The sequence below is a fragment of the Pygoscelis adeliae genome, unplaced genomic scaffold (assembly GCF_000699105.1).
Source record: "Pygoscelis adeliae isolate BGI_AS28 unplaced genomic scaffold, ASM69910v1 Scaffold26, whole genome shotgun sequence".
Lineage (NCBI taxonomy): Eukaryota > Metazoa > Chordata > Aves > Sphenisciformes > Spheniscidae > Pygoscelis > Pygoscelis adeliae.
In genome coordinates, this window is record NW_008825104.1 from 7,285,856 (window position 1) to 7,302,594 (window position 16,739).

The 16,739-nt window shown below is 37.5% G+C and overlaps 3 protein-coding genes across 3 annotated transcripts in view; 2 read left to right on the forward strand and 1 right to left on the reverse strand.

The window, feature by feature from the left end:
- Positions 1-1,770, forward strand: part of LOC103919779 (E3 ubiquitin-protein ligase TRIM23) — a 16,510-nt gene extending 14,740 nt beyond the window's left edge. The window contains exons 6-7 of the mRNA XM_009327336.1: positions 324-539; positions 1,618-1,770. Of these exons, the coding sequence (XP_009325611.1) occupies positions 324-539; positions 1,618-1,770 (369 nt within the window). The remainder of the gene's footprint in view (positions 1-323; positions 540-1,617) is intronic.
- A 5,760-nt stretch (positions 1,771-7,530) lies between these two features.
- On the forward strand, positions 7,531-13,083 carry LOC103919723 (E3 ubiquitin-protein ligase TRIM23-like). Its single transcript, XM_009327282.1, has 4 exons — positions 7,531-7,730; positions 7,848-7,958; positions 9,406-9,530; positions 9,895-13,083. The coding sequence occupies exons 1-4, from the start codon at positions 7,628-7,630 to the stop codon at positions 10,072-10,074; spliced, it is 519 nt and encodes a 172-aa protein (XP_009325557.1). The 5' UTR covers positions 7,531-7,627; the 3' UTR covers positions 10,075-13,083.
- A 1,230-nt stretch (positions 13,084-14,313) lies between these two features.
- PPWD1 (peptidylprolyl isomerase domain and WD repeat containing 1) overlaps positions 14,314-16,739 on the reverse strand; it is an 18,798-nt gene continuing 16,372 nt past the window's right edge. Inside the window, exons 9-10 of the mRNA XM_009327283.1 lie at positions 15,629-15,811; positions 14,314-14,568 (exon numbers count right to left, since the gene is read on the reverse strand). Coding sequence (XP_009325558.1) covers positions 14,425-14,568; positions 15,629-15,811 — 327 coding nt within the window. The 3' untranslated portion in view covers positions 14,314-14,424. The remainder of the gene's footprint in view (positions 14,569-15,628; positions 15,812-16,739) is intronic.

A 16,739-nucleotide genomic window follows, 5' to 3' on the forward strand; every position in this document is an offset into this window, starting at 1 on the left:
AGCTGTATAATTGCTAGTACAGTATTGAAGTACTGTGACAGACTGCATCTGTTCTCAGGTGCTGTGATACTGTTGAGGCTTTTTTCCCTGGTCATTTTTAGTAAGGTGTGTATACATACAAATAAGCTACCTCATTATTGGAGTAACTTCTTGGAGGATCTTGGTCTTAGGGCTGATAAGACTTTCTGTATAACTGGGACTTGAACTGTGATGTAGCCAAGCAGATGTGAACATAAGTTAGAAACTGGAATAAAATGACAAATGTACTTCTGGAATCAACTGGTGTCCTTAATCCTCTGGATCTCCTGACTGCAACACTGTAGGTACCAGGAACTGCAGAGAACGCTCGCTCATGTGTCCGAGCCTATTTTTCTGATCTTCATGAAACCCTTTGTCGTCAGGAGGAAATGGCTCTTAGTGTTGTTGATGCTCACGTGAGAGAGAAGTTGATTTGGCTTAGGCAACAGCAAGAAGACATGACCATCCTCTTGTCACAGGTTTCAACAGCTTGCCTTCATTGTGAAAAGACTTTACAACAGGTAGGTTGGCAAGTGAGCTGTAACATATGGCAAGATACGTGGAACTGCAAATTCAGTTTAGGCTACAAATGAAAAGGTTAGATGGTACTCTGCATTTTTATTTCCTTTACAATGTTAAAACAATAATGATATAATACGAGATTGAGGTATTCATTACAAGGGGGTGTTAGACAAGGATAATCAGTACAGAAGCATCAAGTCCTCCAGTTGCTGGAAATCCTGTGGCATGATTCTCTTGTCTGGAGTAATTTCTGGTTATTTGTGAGGTTAGTGGGAAGGAGGGATGAAACTGAAGCAAAAAACCTACAAGCTTTATGGGAAGTATTTAACATTTGCAATTACCAGTATAGGTGTTTGAAGATAGTTGTCATACAAGGCTGGTAGGAAAAAGTGTTTTAGTCCTAAAAACCTTTCATTAGCACTTGTAATATGGGTAATTCAACATATTAATTGTGTGAAGAAAGTGGCTATATGAGAGTATTTCGTTGGTCCATTATTCACTTAATTTAGTGATAGCAAGAAGTTAATAGTATATGTAGCAAACAGTAAACTGAGTGTGAGAAATTACTTCATTAATGTGTTATTTTTTACTTTTTTTTTAAATTTGTTTAGAGCTAGTGTCTTGTTGCTTAGTCAGATGTACTTTTAACTCTGCAAATGTTCCCGTCATTAATAGGTGGATATTAATCTTTTTGTGTTGTGTGTTGCTGCGTGCTGCAAAGCAGCTGCTCTATTCCAGCTGCTGGAATGATATATGAATGATATAAATATTATTTATATATTACATTACTGTCTCTTATAATTTATATTCTTATTCCTACAGGACTAAGAGAGGTCAAAGAAAAAGTTTTTTAAAACAGCAGAACTATTTAGTATCTATTAGTATTAGGAAGAATGACAAGGCCTTCACATTTGTATTGCAATTTTAAATAAATCTATTTTGTAAATATGAGGTTTTTTAATTAGAGTAGTTCTATTTAAAATGCTTTATTTCCGGCCATCATATCTACATTATGTTTGGTTATTTTAAGTAAGTTACTAAAGGAAAGGTATGCTTTTGTTTTCTTCATCTGTTTAGGATGACTGCAGAGTAGTGTTGGCCAAACAGGAAATTACAAGATTGCTAGAGACATTACAGAAACAGCAGCAGCAGTTTACAGAACTTGCAGATCACATACAGCTGGATGCTAGCATACCTGTCACTTTTACAAAGGTATTCTTCATCTCGTGAAAGTACAGCTATCCACTTTATGAAGTCCCAAATGTAATTTAAAAGAAAGCAGGAATAATATATGTTCATTATGATGCTGTATTTGTTGCAGCAAATTTAGGCAGTTCAGTATCAGTTAGAGCCACAGTGTCTTATCATATGATGGGTGCCATCTGGTATTTGAGCAACAAAACCACTGTGCTGTTATAATTAGTGTGAGAAACATTTGTTTTACACTGACTACATCAGTAGCTTTGTCTGAACATCGGCTGCTTTCTTTTAAATGTGTAAGATAATATTTGTGAATTCTAGAAACACCTTTCTTTGGAAACATCCCTGATTTGTTGTACATTCAACTCAGACCAGGAATCTACCCTTTGTTTTTCCATGTATTTTTGGCTTTTTCATGAAGACAGCATAACTTCTGCAGAATGTTTATTATTTTATTTCCTGAAAATTGCACACCTATTTTTAAATGCAATAATGCTATTATAACTTTCAGTTTATAATATTAAAAATAATGTATTTCTTTCAATTCGTTAAATGATAATTTGTCTTACAGTTGGTTTATATTCACTGATAGTTTAGACACAGTTCATCTTCTAAGTAGTTTTTTTTATTGCTTTAATATCATTTCAATACCACGTATTCTTTGAAAGGGATGAAATTATTTGGAGTTTGATAATGGTGGTACTTTTCATGTAGGAGAATAAATAAGTTTGAAACTCTAAAGAACAGGAATTACTTTGATTTATGGGGTTTTTTTGGTTCTGAATGGGTGAAAGAGAAATCAGATCTATTGTTGCTGAGATGAAACTGATGATTTAACTGTTGCTGTTGAAGCTTTTACTCTAAGGAAATGAATGCTTCCATGGGGATTCTGTCCCAGTCCTTGTTGATGTCAGAAATTCAAGTTCTTCCAAATAGTTTGTTTTGTAACTTCAGTATATTTGAATTTCCATGTAGTAACTGCTTTGTCAGATCAATAAATGCAACATTTTCACTTCTGCCCCTCCCTTCCCTATTCAGGAGAAACCAGAGTTGGTAGGGTCAGGGAGAGCTCTTCCACCAACCCCCATCGTTCCATGAATGAAGCAGCATTCACGTTTCACAGATGATGAATTGCATTCTGTGTATTCAGAGCTGATTGATGCTGCCATCTCACAGGGCTGAGTCAGAGGCATTTTGGATGTCTGGTTTTGCCAGGAGCTGTTAATCTGACTCAGAAAATTTTGATTGCCAATTTCTGAGCATTTGGAAGGCGAATGGTTGCAGCCAGCTAAGCTGTAATGGGAGACCTGAAATAGGTCTCGGCTTGGGGGACCCAGAAGTCTTCCAGTGTCTCTCTGCACCTCAGCTTTCTTTAGAAAGAAATGGGGCTTCTATTGATTTTCTCCAGGGACAAATTGGTATTTTTATGAAATCTTCTAAAGCTTAGATTCTGAATTTCAAAGGTGCCAAACCAAACGTCATTTTTCACAAAAACAGCAGCAGCCATGAAAAAGTAAGGTGAAAATAATTACTTCAGTCTCTTACTTTTTATGTTTCCTCACTTCTGATAAAGTTTAAAGCTCTCTTCCTACACAATGTTTTTTTAGAATACTGTTGTGCTGATGGCCACTGTTGTGACTTATAGTGTGTACCTGAAAGGTCTGTGCCTGGCAACAGATTTCAGACAGAAATAAAATCTTCAGATCAAAAACTATAAACTGTTATTATATCTCTGAAAAGGTCTTTCTTAGGAACTCTCATGCACTGAAGGCTGCATCCATTATAAAATTAAAAAAGCTTTTCAAACAGTACCAGATCAGAGGAACATTCTGTATCCAGTGAAGGTTGTGGAGATTTAAGGAGGGGAGGGAGAAGTCCTTTTCACTATTGAAAGTGAGTAGGTTTTATCCACACTTTTTGTTTCACTGATGACATGAAAAACATGGATAGTGCTGTTTCCTCCTCCTAAACCATCAAGAGAAACACCATATATAAAGCTCTGAAGGGAGGATTTGGAGAATTCCAGGACAAGATGATGAAAATCTTTCAAGAAATATGTTAGTATATAATAATTTTTTCACAAATGTTGTTAATATATTGTTTCCAATGGATCCTTCTTTACCTATGCATTTATGAGGACTTTGACCAAATAAGGTTGAGATGTCTTCACGTACTTAGATTGTTGGCAAGGAAATGGCTCCTCATCCAGGAGTGTGATCCTTATTCGAAGAGTGAGATTGCTGTTTTGTCCTTGTCAAATGAGAGCAGTGGCTGTGGAGTGTTATATGTAAGCATAGCAATTGGTCACCCTAAATATTTGTGTGTACATACTGGGGAGAGGGAAAATGATTAAGAGAACAGTACCTGAGATAGTAAAGAACACTTATCTGTCAATGTTGAAGCAAGTATGGGAAACTGCTAACCCTTACTAACACCAAGAGTACCCAAGAAGACAGTAATCTATCAGAGGGAAAGCACTTAATGCTATCTTTGAGTAAACCTATATACAGCTTTTGTCACATCAATAAATTTCTTAACAAAGGACAAGGACAAAAAACAAGAGATCACAGTTGTGTTGTGGGTTTTTCTTCTGCACTTTGTGTACTGAGATTTAAGAAAACACCAAGTTTTACTTGAACAGAAGTCACAGGTTACCTGTTTTTAAGTATGCCATTGTCTTGGTTTAGCCTCAGCCAGCAACTGAGCACCACACAGCCGCTCACTCACTCTCCCCCCCACCCGGTGGGATGGGGGAGAGAATCAGAAGAGTAAAAGTGAGATAACTCATAAGTTGAGATAAAGACAGTTTAATAATTGAAATACAATAATAGTAGTAGTAGTAATAATAAAAGAATATACAAAGCAAGCGATGCACAGTGCAATTGCTCCCCACCCACCAACCAATGCCTAGCCAGTCCCCGAGCAGTGGCCACCCCGGCCAGCTTTCCCCAGTTGATGTACTGAGCATGACATCACATGGTATGGAATGTCCCTTTGGCTAGTTTGGGTCAGCTGTCCTGGCTGTGCCCCCTCCCGGCTTCTTCTGCACCTCCAGCCTTCTCAGTCGGTAGAGCATGGGAAGCTGAAAAGTCCTTGACTAGAGTAAGCACTACCTAGCAACAACTAAAACATCAGTATGTTATCAACTTTGTTCTATTCCTAAATCCAAGCCACAGCACTATACCAGCTACTAGGAAGGAAATCAACTCTATCCCTGCTGAAATCAGGACAGCTATCAAGTTATGCACCTGCCAGAAACGCAGACACAAGGGGGTTTTACTGGCCAGATTTTTTTAAATAACATTTTGATTACAGGTGTTGATATAGTTGATGCAGAGATATTTTTTTCATCTGTCAATTTCTAGCTGTGATCATCAATAGTCAATTATTTCTGAACTCGTATTACAGGTGCTATACATTGTTTTCTGAGTAGGAACTTTTCTTGCAAGGTTCTTCCTGAAGTGACAGAACTACTCACACAAAAAGTGGAAATTTGGTGTCCATGACAGATTGCATTTTGAGTCCTTCTGAGGGAGTACAAACATACTGAGAACAACCTGTTTTCACTCTAAACCTTACAGAAAGCAAACTGCAACAGTATGGCTAAATTTGACAGAATCATTCATCTCCTCCACTTCCCTGATACTTCAAGTTGCACAGGCCAGCATTGCCTCTGCCCTCCAGCCATGGGAGCTGTAGAAGTGACTGGTGCTTCTGGTGGAGCCCTGAGAGGATGGCCAGGCTGGCTCACTGTCAGCAAGCTCTGGCCGTAGCCAGGGTGCTGCCTCCAGCAAGAGATCTATGAACTTAGCAACTCTGTCCAGAGCTGCCTCTTTTCTTTCGTCCTTCCTTTCAGGTACAGAGAACTGGGAAGATTCATCCCCGGAAATTTTAGAGGCTTGAGTGTGAGAAGGGTGCTGGAGGCATGGCATTTTTTAGTGCCTTTTGCACTTCAGTGCCTTTTGCATGCTTCTTTGTGTTCTTTCTCTTTGCCTGCACCTTTCCTGCTGCTGCCCACAGGTTTTTCGTCTCCAGAAGGAGATAACCCTTTCTGATAACATGCTGTGTTGCAATATTGTCACTGAATTCGGCAACTTCAGCTCTGAATCAAAAAATCTAGAACTTAGAGGAAATTTATTAAAAAGCAAGTAAGTCTCAATGTTTTATTTTCCAATTCTCAAATATTCAGTTAGTCTTTTGGTTTTGGAGCATCTGCCTTGTGCAATATCAAAGCTGTAGCGCTGAAACTGCTCAGCTTGTACAAGTTTATTTCACAGATTGAAATAAAGTAATTTTTTCGCAACAAATAACCTGTGGAGTTCTATGCCAAGGATCTTCTGGGCCCTAAATGTGTGTGATTTCAAGAAGCAAACAGAGAGATTCATAGATGAATAATACATCAAGATCTGTTAGTTGCAGAAACCACACAGTTGGCTCAGTAAGTCCATGAGCTGCAAGCTGTTAGACACAGGGAGGGTATTTAGGGGGAGGTATCACTATGTGCTTTCCGTGTTCCTTACTTTCACAAGTATCCATCTTTACCTAGTTTCAGACAATGTGCTAGATTAGATGGACCTTTGATCTGATTCTTACACTTACAATCGTGATGTTGCTGACTTTTGCATTGTGGTATTTGCATTTTTTTTTTTTTTTTTTTTTTTAGAATGCAGTTTCCCAAGGTGTTTTTACTGTCTTTAGAGATTGCAATAGCATAAGGTCATTGAATTAATTTGTATTGATTATTCTGGCATTAGGCTACTTCATCTGTGACAGAGGGAAGAACGGAGTTGCACGTCAGGATGACATATATCCAGCTATATAACAGATCCTCTGTGTGCGTGTGTGTGTGTCTCTCTCTCAAGTCACATGATGTAGATGTTTATACATCCGGTCACACTGGTACATGTTGCTGTTGTACAAGGAGAGGTTGTAGCATTTTTGCACTCAATAAATAGCACTTCTAATGCACAAAGAAATTAAAAGCTGTGTGGGGTAGACACATGTTTTTGTGTATTGCTTGCCCAGCACAGTGCTGTCTGGATTTTGCCAGAAAACAAGTGTATTGCCACATAGTTCTGATGATTGAAACTCCGCTATTTCATTGAGGTGGCATTTCTAAGTACTTCAAAATATGTTTCAGGGATACATAGTAATCTTAGCCTATGTTGTTTATTTTACAATGTACAGTTTGCTGCTTTATATTAGTAATACCAGTTGATTGCATTGTTAGCGTCAACTTGTTCATTATTCATGGTAGCTTGGTCTAAACTACAAAATAGGAAGTTGATTCTCTTTCTTGCCTCCAAGCAAGACCTGGGGGGGGGGCGTTGTTTGTTTTTCTTCACTATTTCAGATAACTGCTTAATGCTAATAAAGTTACTGTTGTAGTGTGGTAAAGAATTGGAAGTGGCCTGAGGTGAACAGGCGTAGCTATGGAGCCTCCAGCAAGGAAATAGTTCTGTAGGTGGGAGCCTTAAGTGGAAAAGCTACAAAACCAACAGAGAGTTCTCTGGTCAGAGAATTCTAACTAATTGCTACGAACAACTCCTCATGTGGTTTTAGCCAAGAATGGTGAAAGAATTTGAACTTTTATCAAGTACAGACATACTAGCATGAGATTGGCTGTCTTTCTAAAAGGTGTGTGATAACGCAGGCAGAAGTTACAGGTTCACTACAGAAACTATTGGATATTTTGGTTTATATTATTGCTGGAGGTGATTGATGATTGTGCCTTGTATTTTTGGAGTCCATCCATTTAATCACTTTACAAATAGTGACAAGATAAGTATCTTAAATATAGGGGTTTTCTAATTTGAATTTCCTAAACTTGCTCTTGTTTTGTGTATGCTGTTTCTTCCAGGACAACAGGGTACATATTGGACCAAAAATGGAAATTCGGGTTGTCACTCTAGGATTAGATGGAGCTGGCAAAACAACTATTTTGTTTAAGTTAAAGCAAGATGAATTCATGCAGCCAATTCCAACAATAGGTTAGTAGCAACAATTTAAATGTAATTATTTTTCTGAGTGTTTGACTTATCTGTAGAATTTGATTATTTTATATTCATACAGAACAAGACTATAAAACTTCAATATTTTTATTCTAGGTTTTAATGTTGAAACAGTAGAATACAAGAATTTGAAGTTTACTATTTGGGATGTAGGAGGAAAGCACAAATTGAGGCCCTTGTGGAAACATTATTATCTCAATACACAAGGTGAGACTAATACAACTTTTAAACTGTATTTTTTCATCTAGCTTGTATTTCAGAGCCAAAAAGATTATTAATAGAAATAATTTATAACTGTAGAAAATTGTACATCTAATGCAAAGTACAGCTGCTAGATTCATGAACTAAGAAATGTTAAGCCAGTTGGTCATAGTGTCTGCTGCATGATAAAGGTGCATTCTCCGTAAATCCATCAGACAGTTCATGGAGCCAAACAAAATTAGAATCTCTGTTAAACTGGTTCTAGCTGACAACAGACAAGGTGCAGCGTTCCAAAGTTTGCATAGTGAGAAGTAGTACTTGCCAGGTATGAAATTTAAGTAGCACTTGAAATGAAAATACTCAGCCTTTAGGAGCCTTTAGTTGGCAACTTAAAAAATTCTGCTAAGTTCTGTAACTTCTGACTTGGTATTGCAGTGTAATATCTGGTCATAGACCAGATCACTGATTCTGAAAAAATTGATCTAAATGGCACCAACTTAGAAATTAATGCTGTCCTTCTGTAAATCCTCCATAGTTGTTTTCCAATTTAGAAAGGGGTTCCTCTTCATTAATTCAGGTAATTCATTCAGAATTATCTGAAATAGTTAGGAATGACAAACATTAGTTTATGTACTCCACTTTGTGCATTATTTCAGCCTTCATTGCAAACTTTTAACACTTTAAATTGTTCATCTTTTCAAACTTTTAAAAATTTTATTTCGGGATTTATGTTGTCCTCTTAAAACTTACCGTGTAAACACCAGTAGCATGGAATCATGTCTGCCTTGAAGAATTGTATGTTGGAGAGAAAGTCTAAGCAGTTAACCTGGTGCATACCTGCAGTAAGTTTGTTTAGTTTTGGTGTTGGGGGCTTTTTCATTGCAAAAACCATGCATTTAAATTCTGTCCTCTAGCTCTGCCTCCCTGACTCTCCAGTCTTTCTGGCATCTTGGTTACTCTGTAGTGGATAGTAAAATCTACTGCTGCTGTGTCGGGTCCATGGCAATCTTCTCGGGATTGTGTAGTCTGTAGCTGAAGGAAGCTGTGCTGATTTGGCTGAACCTGTAGATTTTGCAGCCAGTTAAGGGAAACTGGAACAGTCGTGTGGGAGTTGACCGAGTATAAGTGGATCAAGAAATGGTTTAAACTGAGATACTCAATCCACACACAGTAAGTCTGGTTTTAGACCTAAGTAGTTAAAATATCACAGCCTTTATGTTAGACTAGGCAAAAAACATCAGTCTTTTTTTCCCTGTTTTAGGATGAATTCTAGATTTTTTGTCAAAAGTATAGAGGCATTTCTCAGTCCTCCTGGATTTAAAATTGAAGTTGCACACTGCTGAGAAACTTCACATAGAAGACTGCTAGAAAAAAAGAATTGTGTAAATTGAAAGCTAATTTTACAGAGTTTATATTTGAATATGTGTAAAACATTTCTCTCTTTCTTTCATAGCGGTGGTGTTTGTTGTTGATAGCAGTCACAGAGACCGGGTCAGTGAAGCACACAGTGAACTTGCAAAATTATTAACAGAGAAGGAATTGAGGGATGCCTTGCTCTTGATCTTTGCTAATAAACAGGTACTTGTGATTTTTTTTTCACTCTGTTACTCTTTTTCTCAGTTTGTGTATCACATTCCAACTTTCTGAACCCTCTGCTGTGGATAGGGAATGGTGGTGTGGAAAGCATAAAATGTAGGTGTTTTCTGTATGTTTAATGCTGGTAAAATAAGCGATGCTAGAGTGCTTAGTAGATTAAGGTTCTGGTGTGGTTCAGGTTTCGGTTTATGGCAACAAGTAGTAAATGCGTAACTTTTATTTGGCTTTTGTGTTTGAAAAGCTTTTATGTGATCCATAGCTTCAGTCTAAGCCATCAGTTAAAAATAAAATGCTTCCAACATAATGCAGAAGAATAATTGAGTCTTTGTATCTGATTCTGTTGCAGGATGTAGCAGGTGCGCTTTCAGTGGAAGAAATCACAGAACTGCTGAGTCTCCACAAACTCTGCTGTGGCCGTAGCTGGTATATTCAGGGATGTGATGCCCGAAGTGGTACAGGACTTTATGAAGGACTGGACTGGCTTTCGAGGCAGTTAGTGGCTGCTGGTGTCCTGGATGTGGCTTAATTTTACAGCAGCTGCAATTTAAGGGTGTAGTTTACTGTTTTGTTTTGTTTGCACAGTTTAGGATGTTGTAGCCAGGTCTGCTGTCTGAAGAGGGGACTTTATTTAACTTAGTGGTTACAGAAAAATACAAGCTTTTGTCCTAGATTGGATAATTGGTTCAGTAAACTTGTGCCGTTACAGTGTTTTTGAAATTTGATATATTTACAAGTAATGGAATGGACTTGTTACAAGGGTGCCTTGAAATTATTTTTGGTGAAATGAGGTTGTTACAATTTAAAATTCTTCCCTGATAAAATAGGCATTGGAGTTCATCTAATAATTGTAACAAGGTTACAGTAGTTAACTGATATCAGAAAAATTTTGAGTAGTTTAGAAATACTTTCCCAGGAAACGATTCCAAAATCTATCTCAAGTTATTAGACTAGCCAGCTGTCTATTAGTCGGAAATAAATGGTGCTACTCTTTAATATCTAAAGAATGCATTCATCTAAAGGTGGCATTGAAAATTACATGCAAATACACCACAAAAAGAAAATGTTTCCCCCATTATTTATTAGCTTCCCCGTTTGTTACCAGAAGGCAGCATAACTGGGCAAAGAAAACTGAGAATGGGGAATGGTGTTGCAGGGCTAGGGGGCTGTGGCGTTGTTTAGCTAGTCGTTTTCTAGCTGGGGGAGGTGTTAGTTGGGTGTTTTTTGTTAATTGTACACCTGCTAAATTATTTATGGACAGACTATAGTGATAGTGAGGTGAAAGTGTTTTGTGCATGCTTGAGGACATAATCTGCCTTTAGAGATTAATCTTACTCCTCAAGAGGTCAAATGAAGTTTAAAAAAAACCACAAAACTTCTTAAAGAAGTAGTGTGGTGTCATGTCAATCCAGCTATGTACTCTTATGTAGAAGTCATGCTACCAGATTAAGGTAGTGGCCTTAAAATATTAAATAACAATGTAAAAGCAGTGTACGCTAATTATATAACTCTTACTTAGAAGAGCAGATGGTAAAACGTGATATAAACTTTCCATAATTAGATTTTCAATTCTTACTGTATCTTCTACATGGAACTGTCACCAATGCCTCTATTTTCAAAGGTTGCTCATTCACAAACCGATGAAATATGGGTGTAGTGCTGTTTAAATTTAGAGAAGGTTGCAACGACTTTGTGATGTCTCTTTTTCTGCTGCGCATGCAACTCTGCTAACAATTTTATCTGTCTGGTATGCACACCAGAATCTTCTGCCCTCCTCTTTAAGTACACAGCCATTGCCAATTGTAGAAGCCATGTCATGGACCTCTTCATGTCGTCAGAGGAGCTACGAAGAGCATGGCCAATAGGTCAAAACTGCATATCATCACTTTTCTTACTGGAGTAGAGGTGCATCGGGAGAACCAGACAGTGGAAGTGAGCAGTGTTGTTTCACAGATGGGTAGATATTTTTGCCACACTGAAAAGCATGTTTACCTGTGAGAGCTCTAAACCTCACCTGGCAAAGAAAATGTATCCCATTATCTGTGGCTATGGCTTTTATTGTAATATTATCAATTTTACAATGTTTTCCCACTACATACCTTAAGTAAAGCCAAGAATGTATAAACAAATAATTTAGTACATTTGCACTTCTCTTCAAGAGGAAGCTGGTAAGGTAACTACTTCCTCATAATGATACTTACTTGTTGTTTTCTCTTTTACTTAAATTTCATGTAAATGGTATTAAACAGAGCTTCAGATTCAGCAAGTCTAATGACTTGCATAGCAGCTGAAAGAACACTAAGCTTTGAAGTAGTTAAACGTTTGTGAAATGGGCTTTAATGCCTACGTATGTACATAGGTACTGAGAAGGGGTATCTACTCTTTCTTCAGAAAACCCGATACATTTGGAAATGGTTTACAACGGAATGAAAGGTGTTTTCTTGCACCTATTGAACTAAAAATTGTTCATCCTTCCCAGCCTGTAACTTCTTGCACAGTAGACAGTTGGCTGCTCTGACTTGAGCATCTGCTTAGCGTGCACAGCAGAGCAGTGCCAGACCTAGTTAGGGCCGACTGTCCCTTCATAGCTCTTTTTAAAATATGAACAAGTTCTGCTAAGCATGGTAGATACCTTTTCCTGGAATATTTTTAACAGAGAAGACATGCATTCTTTAGAAAAATCCCGATTCTGTAATTTTGTTTTAACTGGCTTATGCTTCAGTTATACATCCCTCTCAGTATAGTTCTACTTCTACGTTAAAATGTTCGAGGTGACCAGCTTGGATTTTTTGTAACATTACATTTGAGGGCAGAGGAAAAATTCTCATTCAAGCGTATTTTTTAGTACAAAGGATTGCTTGTGACACATGGAATGCTACCATAAAAGTGTTTTTAAATGGAATTTATTTAAGATTACTTGAAGTAACTGTGAAAGTTGCATTCGTCTGTGAACTCTTCAGTGTAAACAGGTACACTAAGAGGTTTATTCGTATTATAAATTAATACTACCTATGAACTGCTTCAGTTATAAATTTAAGCTTGTTTCACCAGTTTTACTGAACTTTAGTTTTTAGTGTACTGACTTAGGCAATATGTAATTGGAATATTTCCTTAACTAGAACTCACTCAAGCATTACTAACTATGAGGATTATTTGAAAAGACTGAATAACTTTCCATAGGATTTTGACTTAATTGTGAAATTGAGTAAATACAACATCCAGTGACTTGTGTTGTGGCTTTCTTTAAAGAATCTCAGCTCAAAAATAGTATGTCTAGGCTAACTGAAAAACAATGTTTTATCACTTGGTATGGTCTTACAGTATGCTACCTTCAAATTTATTGTGGACTATGTGGTACATGAGGGTTTTATTCTGAGATAGTTCTTACTCTGAACTGTTGGAGTAGGTGTGGATGTTATGTAAAGATTTCTTGAAAGAAAGGGCTCTTTTAGTGGAAACAATTCATGAGCTGCTGCAATTTGAGTCACCCAGAAAATTAATTCTTTTCAATAAAAGCATCTAAAACTTTGAGAATGAATTTTAATAAATTTGCCTTTTTTTTGTTACAGTCATCTCAGAATAGAGGTGTGCTACATTTAACTTGCTGTAGAGTTTTTCTCATTGATCCCTGAAGATATCCCTTCGTCTCACTGAATATAAGCTTCCTAACAGTAACAGCTTTTGAGGGACTGAATTTGATTAGCATGCATCACATCTCATTGCATGAATGAAGCTACCAGAACTGTCAACTCCTGAGTCTTGTATAAGTGCAGTGGTGTTATCTGAACATGAACAGTCAAAGTTAATGTTACTGTAGTTAGAGTAGACTTAACTATCCAACATAGTAACAGCACCCTATCTAGCCAGATTCACAGCAGCTTGAGAAGTTGTCCGAGCTTTCATTGAGGACTGTGTCAGAAACACCTGACGCAAGCTTAGTTGAGATGGTTGCCATCATTTATTTTTAACTACATTTTTCAGTAGAAGTAGTAATGTTTGTAGGACTTTGGGTAAAAATGAAGCTAGAAACAGAATCCCTAGGCTAAAATAATGAGAAAGCAAACATCGAAAGAAAAAAAACATTATTGGCACTGCCAAACAAGTTGCACAGGACTTTATACACTAGCATTCCACGAGTTGATCATTGCTCTTGGACACAGAACACATGTACGCAACCATTTTTAAATGACAGAGGTAGACTACATACCTTGTCATAACAAACAGTATTGTAACTTAATCTAATTTTTGATGCATGTACACATGACTGAAGAGTTTACTCAGCTTAGAATTTCCAACTTTTTCCTCTGTCAAAGATTTCAATAGTGTGAAAAGGATTAATTAAATATGAAAGATGCAAATGAACATGAAAAAGTTACAAACCATACCCTGATCCTATTTTATAAACAGTGTCATGAGACATGGTGTGTGTTTTCATCTTCAGTTTTGCATAGAAGAGATGCAAGAAAAACAGCAGACTTTGTTACGAAACATGTGGATGTTTTTACTTTAAAATACAAAGTTACCAGAAATACAGACTTAGGGCACTTTAGGTACATTAAAAATAGTACAACTGGTGATTGCTCTTCCTGGCACTTCTTCTATCCAGGAATTATCAAAAGTGTTCCTGTAGTGGTTAAACATTGGAACAGGCTGCCCAGGGAAGTGGTTGAGTCACCATCCCTGGAAGTATTTAAAAGACGAGTAGATGCGGCGCTTAGGGACATGGTTTAGTGGGCATGGTGGTGTTGGGTTGATGGTTGGACTCGATGATCTTAGAGGTCTTTTCCAACCTTAATGATTCTATGTTCTTTCTAGGTCCTCTTTTGGGTCCCACCATGCCGAGTTTTTTCTGCTTAAGCTGGAACCTCCAACTCCTAGCTTACTTCACTGTGATATTAATGATGCTGATATCCTCATAGGGTTTGTCAGTTTTGGGATTGACTTTTACATTTGAGATTCTCTGAACAACTTCCATTCCTTTCGTCACCCGTCCAAACACGCTGTGCTTGTTGTCTAGCCATGGCTGTTTGAGGGCACAGGAGGAGAAAGAAAAAGCGTATTAAAATAGAAAGTAGCATGTAGGTTGCTCAAAGAGACTGACTTAGAATAAGTGAACATGGATACATTTTATATGTTCAGACTATGAAACTTAATACCATGCAAATATTAGCATGTAAGTAAATATTAGAGTGCAGCAAATACATATTCATATGCATTTAAACTCACCTTTTCAATTGTGTTCTTAAAGTACTACAGAGGTCAAGTTCTAGCAATGCAGTAGCATTTAATAGTTTATTTTAAAGTGTATTCTCAGTTCACAGAAATGCTGTTTCAGTCTATTTCATGGTATTTTCACAGCTGAATTGTAAGTGCCAGTCCAGAATACTACTTAATTCAAAGTCATATTCATACAGTATGCCCAATTAGCAATCTGAATGTAGGCACTAATGTAACTTAATAAGCCTCAAAATTACGGTAGATGGGTGCCTTTAAAAAAAGACACATGATTTTGAAGTCACTGCTATAAGAATGCAGTTTCTGTAAGTGTTACCTTTAAGGATTTGGTTTGTATCTGTGAGATTCACATACCAAAATTTCTTTTTTTGGCTCCGAAATTGTGCACAGATCAAAGGAAATCTTCAAACCTGAATATTGGCTTCTTTGTATAGCTGTAATTTGGCAACATTAAGGAATCATCCTGGTACCATTTCAAAAAAATTTTGAACAATCTAAGCAACAGCTATATTTCCATCAAGTTTAAACCAGTATATAAATATAAAATACTCTAGTAATACACAATTGCAAACATGTCTGATTTACAAAGAATTTTATACCGCCCTTACTCCAATTAAAGGCAAAAGGCCTTTTGATCACAACTGACAAAAATACTTTTCTATTTCTTACAGGACGGTTTCAGTGAAGCTTACACAGTAGACATCATTGTGTGTAGCATTTATTTGCAAAATAACAAGAAAAGATTATTTAGATCGTACTAGTGTGTTCCTTTTTCCATCAGAAAAACATATATTTTTACTGTGTAGTTAGCATCTCGGGCCTCAAATTGAGCTTTTAATATTACTTACGGTTGGCACTACTGTTACAAAAAACTGGGATCCATTGGTATTTGGTCCTGCATTAGCCATGCTGAGTGTGTATGGTCTGTCATGTCGTAAAGTTGAATGAAACTCATCTTCAAATTCTCCTCCCCAAATACTTTCACCTCCCATTCCTGTACCAGTTGGGTCACCAGTCTGAATCATGAAACCCTGCACAGAAACTAAATGTTACTACATCATCACATAGAATAAATAAGCAAAAGTGGTTTATGCCAGGTGACTTTTTTTTTTTCAAACTTACTTCAAAGTGTAAGGGTAAAATGTACACTTACAGAAAATTTAAGTGTTAAAATGCTGTGGATAAGAGACAAAGCATTCAGGGCTTCTTTAAGTGATAATCAACTACTTGTGAAAAAACAAGCTTACTCACTGTTCCCGATAGTGAAGGACAGAAACCTGACTACCTGTACCTTCTGCAAACACTTAGGTTGTATCACTTGATTCTGGAGCAACAGAAATAAGAAGCCTTACAAGAAATGCCTTCTGACATTAAACAAAGTCTTAATTCAAGCAGGATTGCCGAATTGATCTTTCTCTCACTTTTCAGATTTCTTCCACCTTGTCAGTTTGCAGAATGTGGAAGGGTGGCTAATACAGCAGGGGCACGATCTAGTGCCTCTGAGCAACCCATGTTTTTGAGCAGTAAAGAAGTGCCTCTGAGCAGCCCATGTTTTTGAGCAGTAAAGGAATGCGCTAATAAAGATGCTGAGCAACCCATGCTTTTGAGTAGTAAAGGAATGCGCTGATAAAGACTGTTGACGACCTTGACTGCCTCTCACTGAAGGAACATCGCCAGCGGATAAACAGCAGATGCGGAACAACAACCAGGATGGGGAGGAGGCGGGGGTCGGTGTGGCCGTCAGCCTCCAATGAGGAAGGAGTTGGGGGCGCGTGAACAAGTTGTTATGAAGCGCGCTCCGAGCGTGTGAACGACTGTGGTTAGCCAATTATAAGTTGTTATGAAGCGCATGTCCGAGTGCGTGAACGACTGCAGTTAACCAATTGTGGGTTGTTATGAAGCTTGTGTCTGTGGCACATAACTATATAAACCCTGTTGTAAGTCTAAATAAAGGAGGAT

Excerpts from the sequence above, each read along its gene's own strand:
- LOC103919723 (XM_009327282.1), top strand. The coding sequence starts at position 7,628 with ATGGAAATTCGGGTTGTCACTCTAGGATTAGATGGAGCTGGCAAAACA. Across the intron at positions 7,731-7,847 it reads GCAGCCAATTCCAACAATAG|GTTTTAATGTTGAAACAGTA; the intron begins GTTAGTAGCAAC and ends TTTTTATTCTAG. Across the intron at positions 9,531-9,894 it reads TGATCTTTGCTAATAAACAG|GATGTAGCAGGTGCGCTTTC; the intron begins GTACTTGTGATT and ends ATTCTGTTGCAG.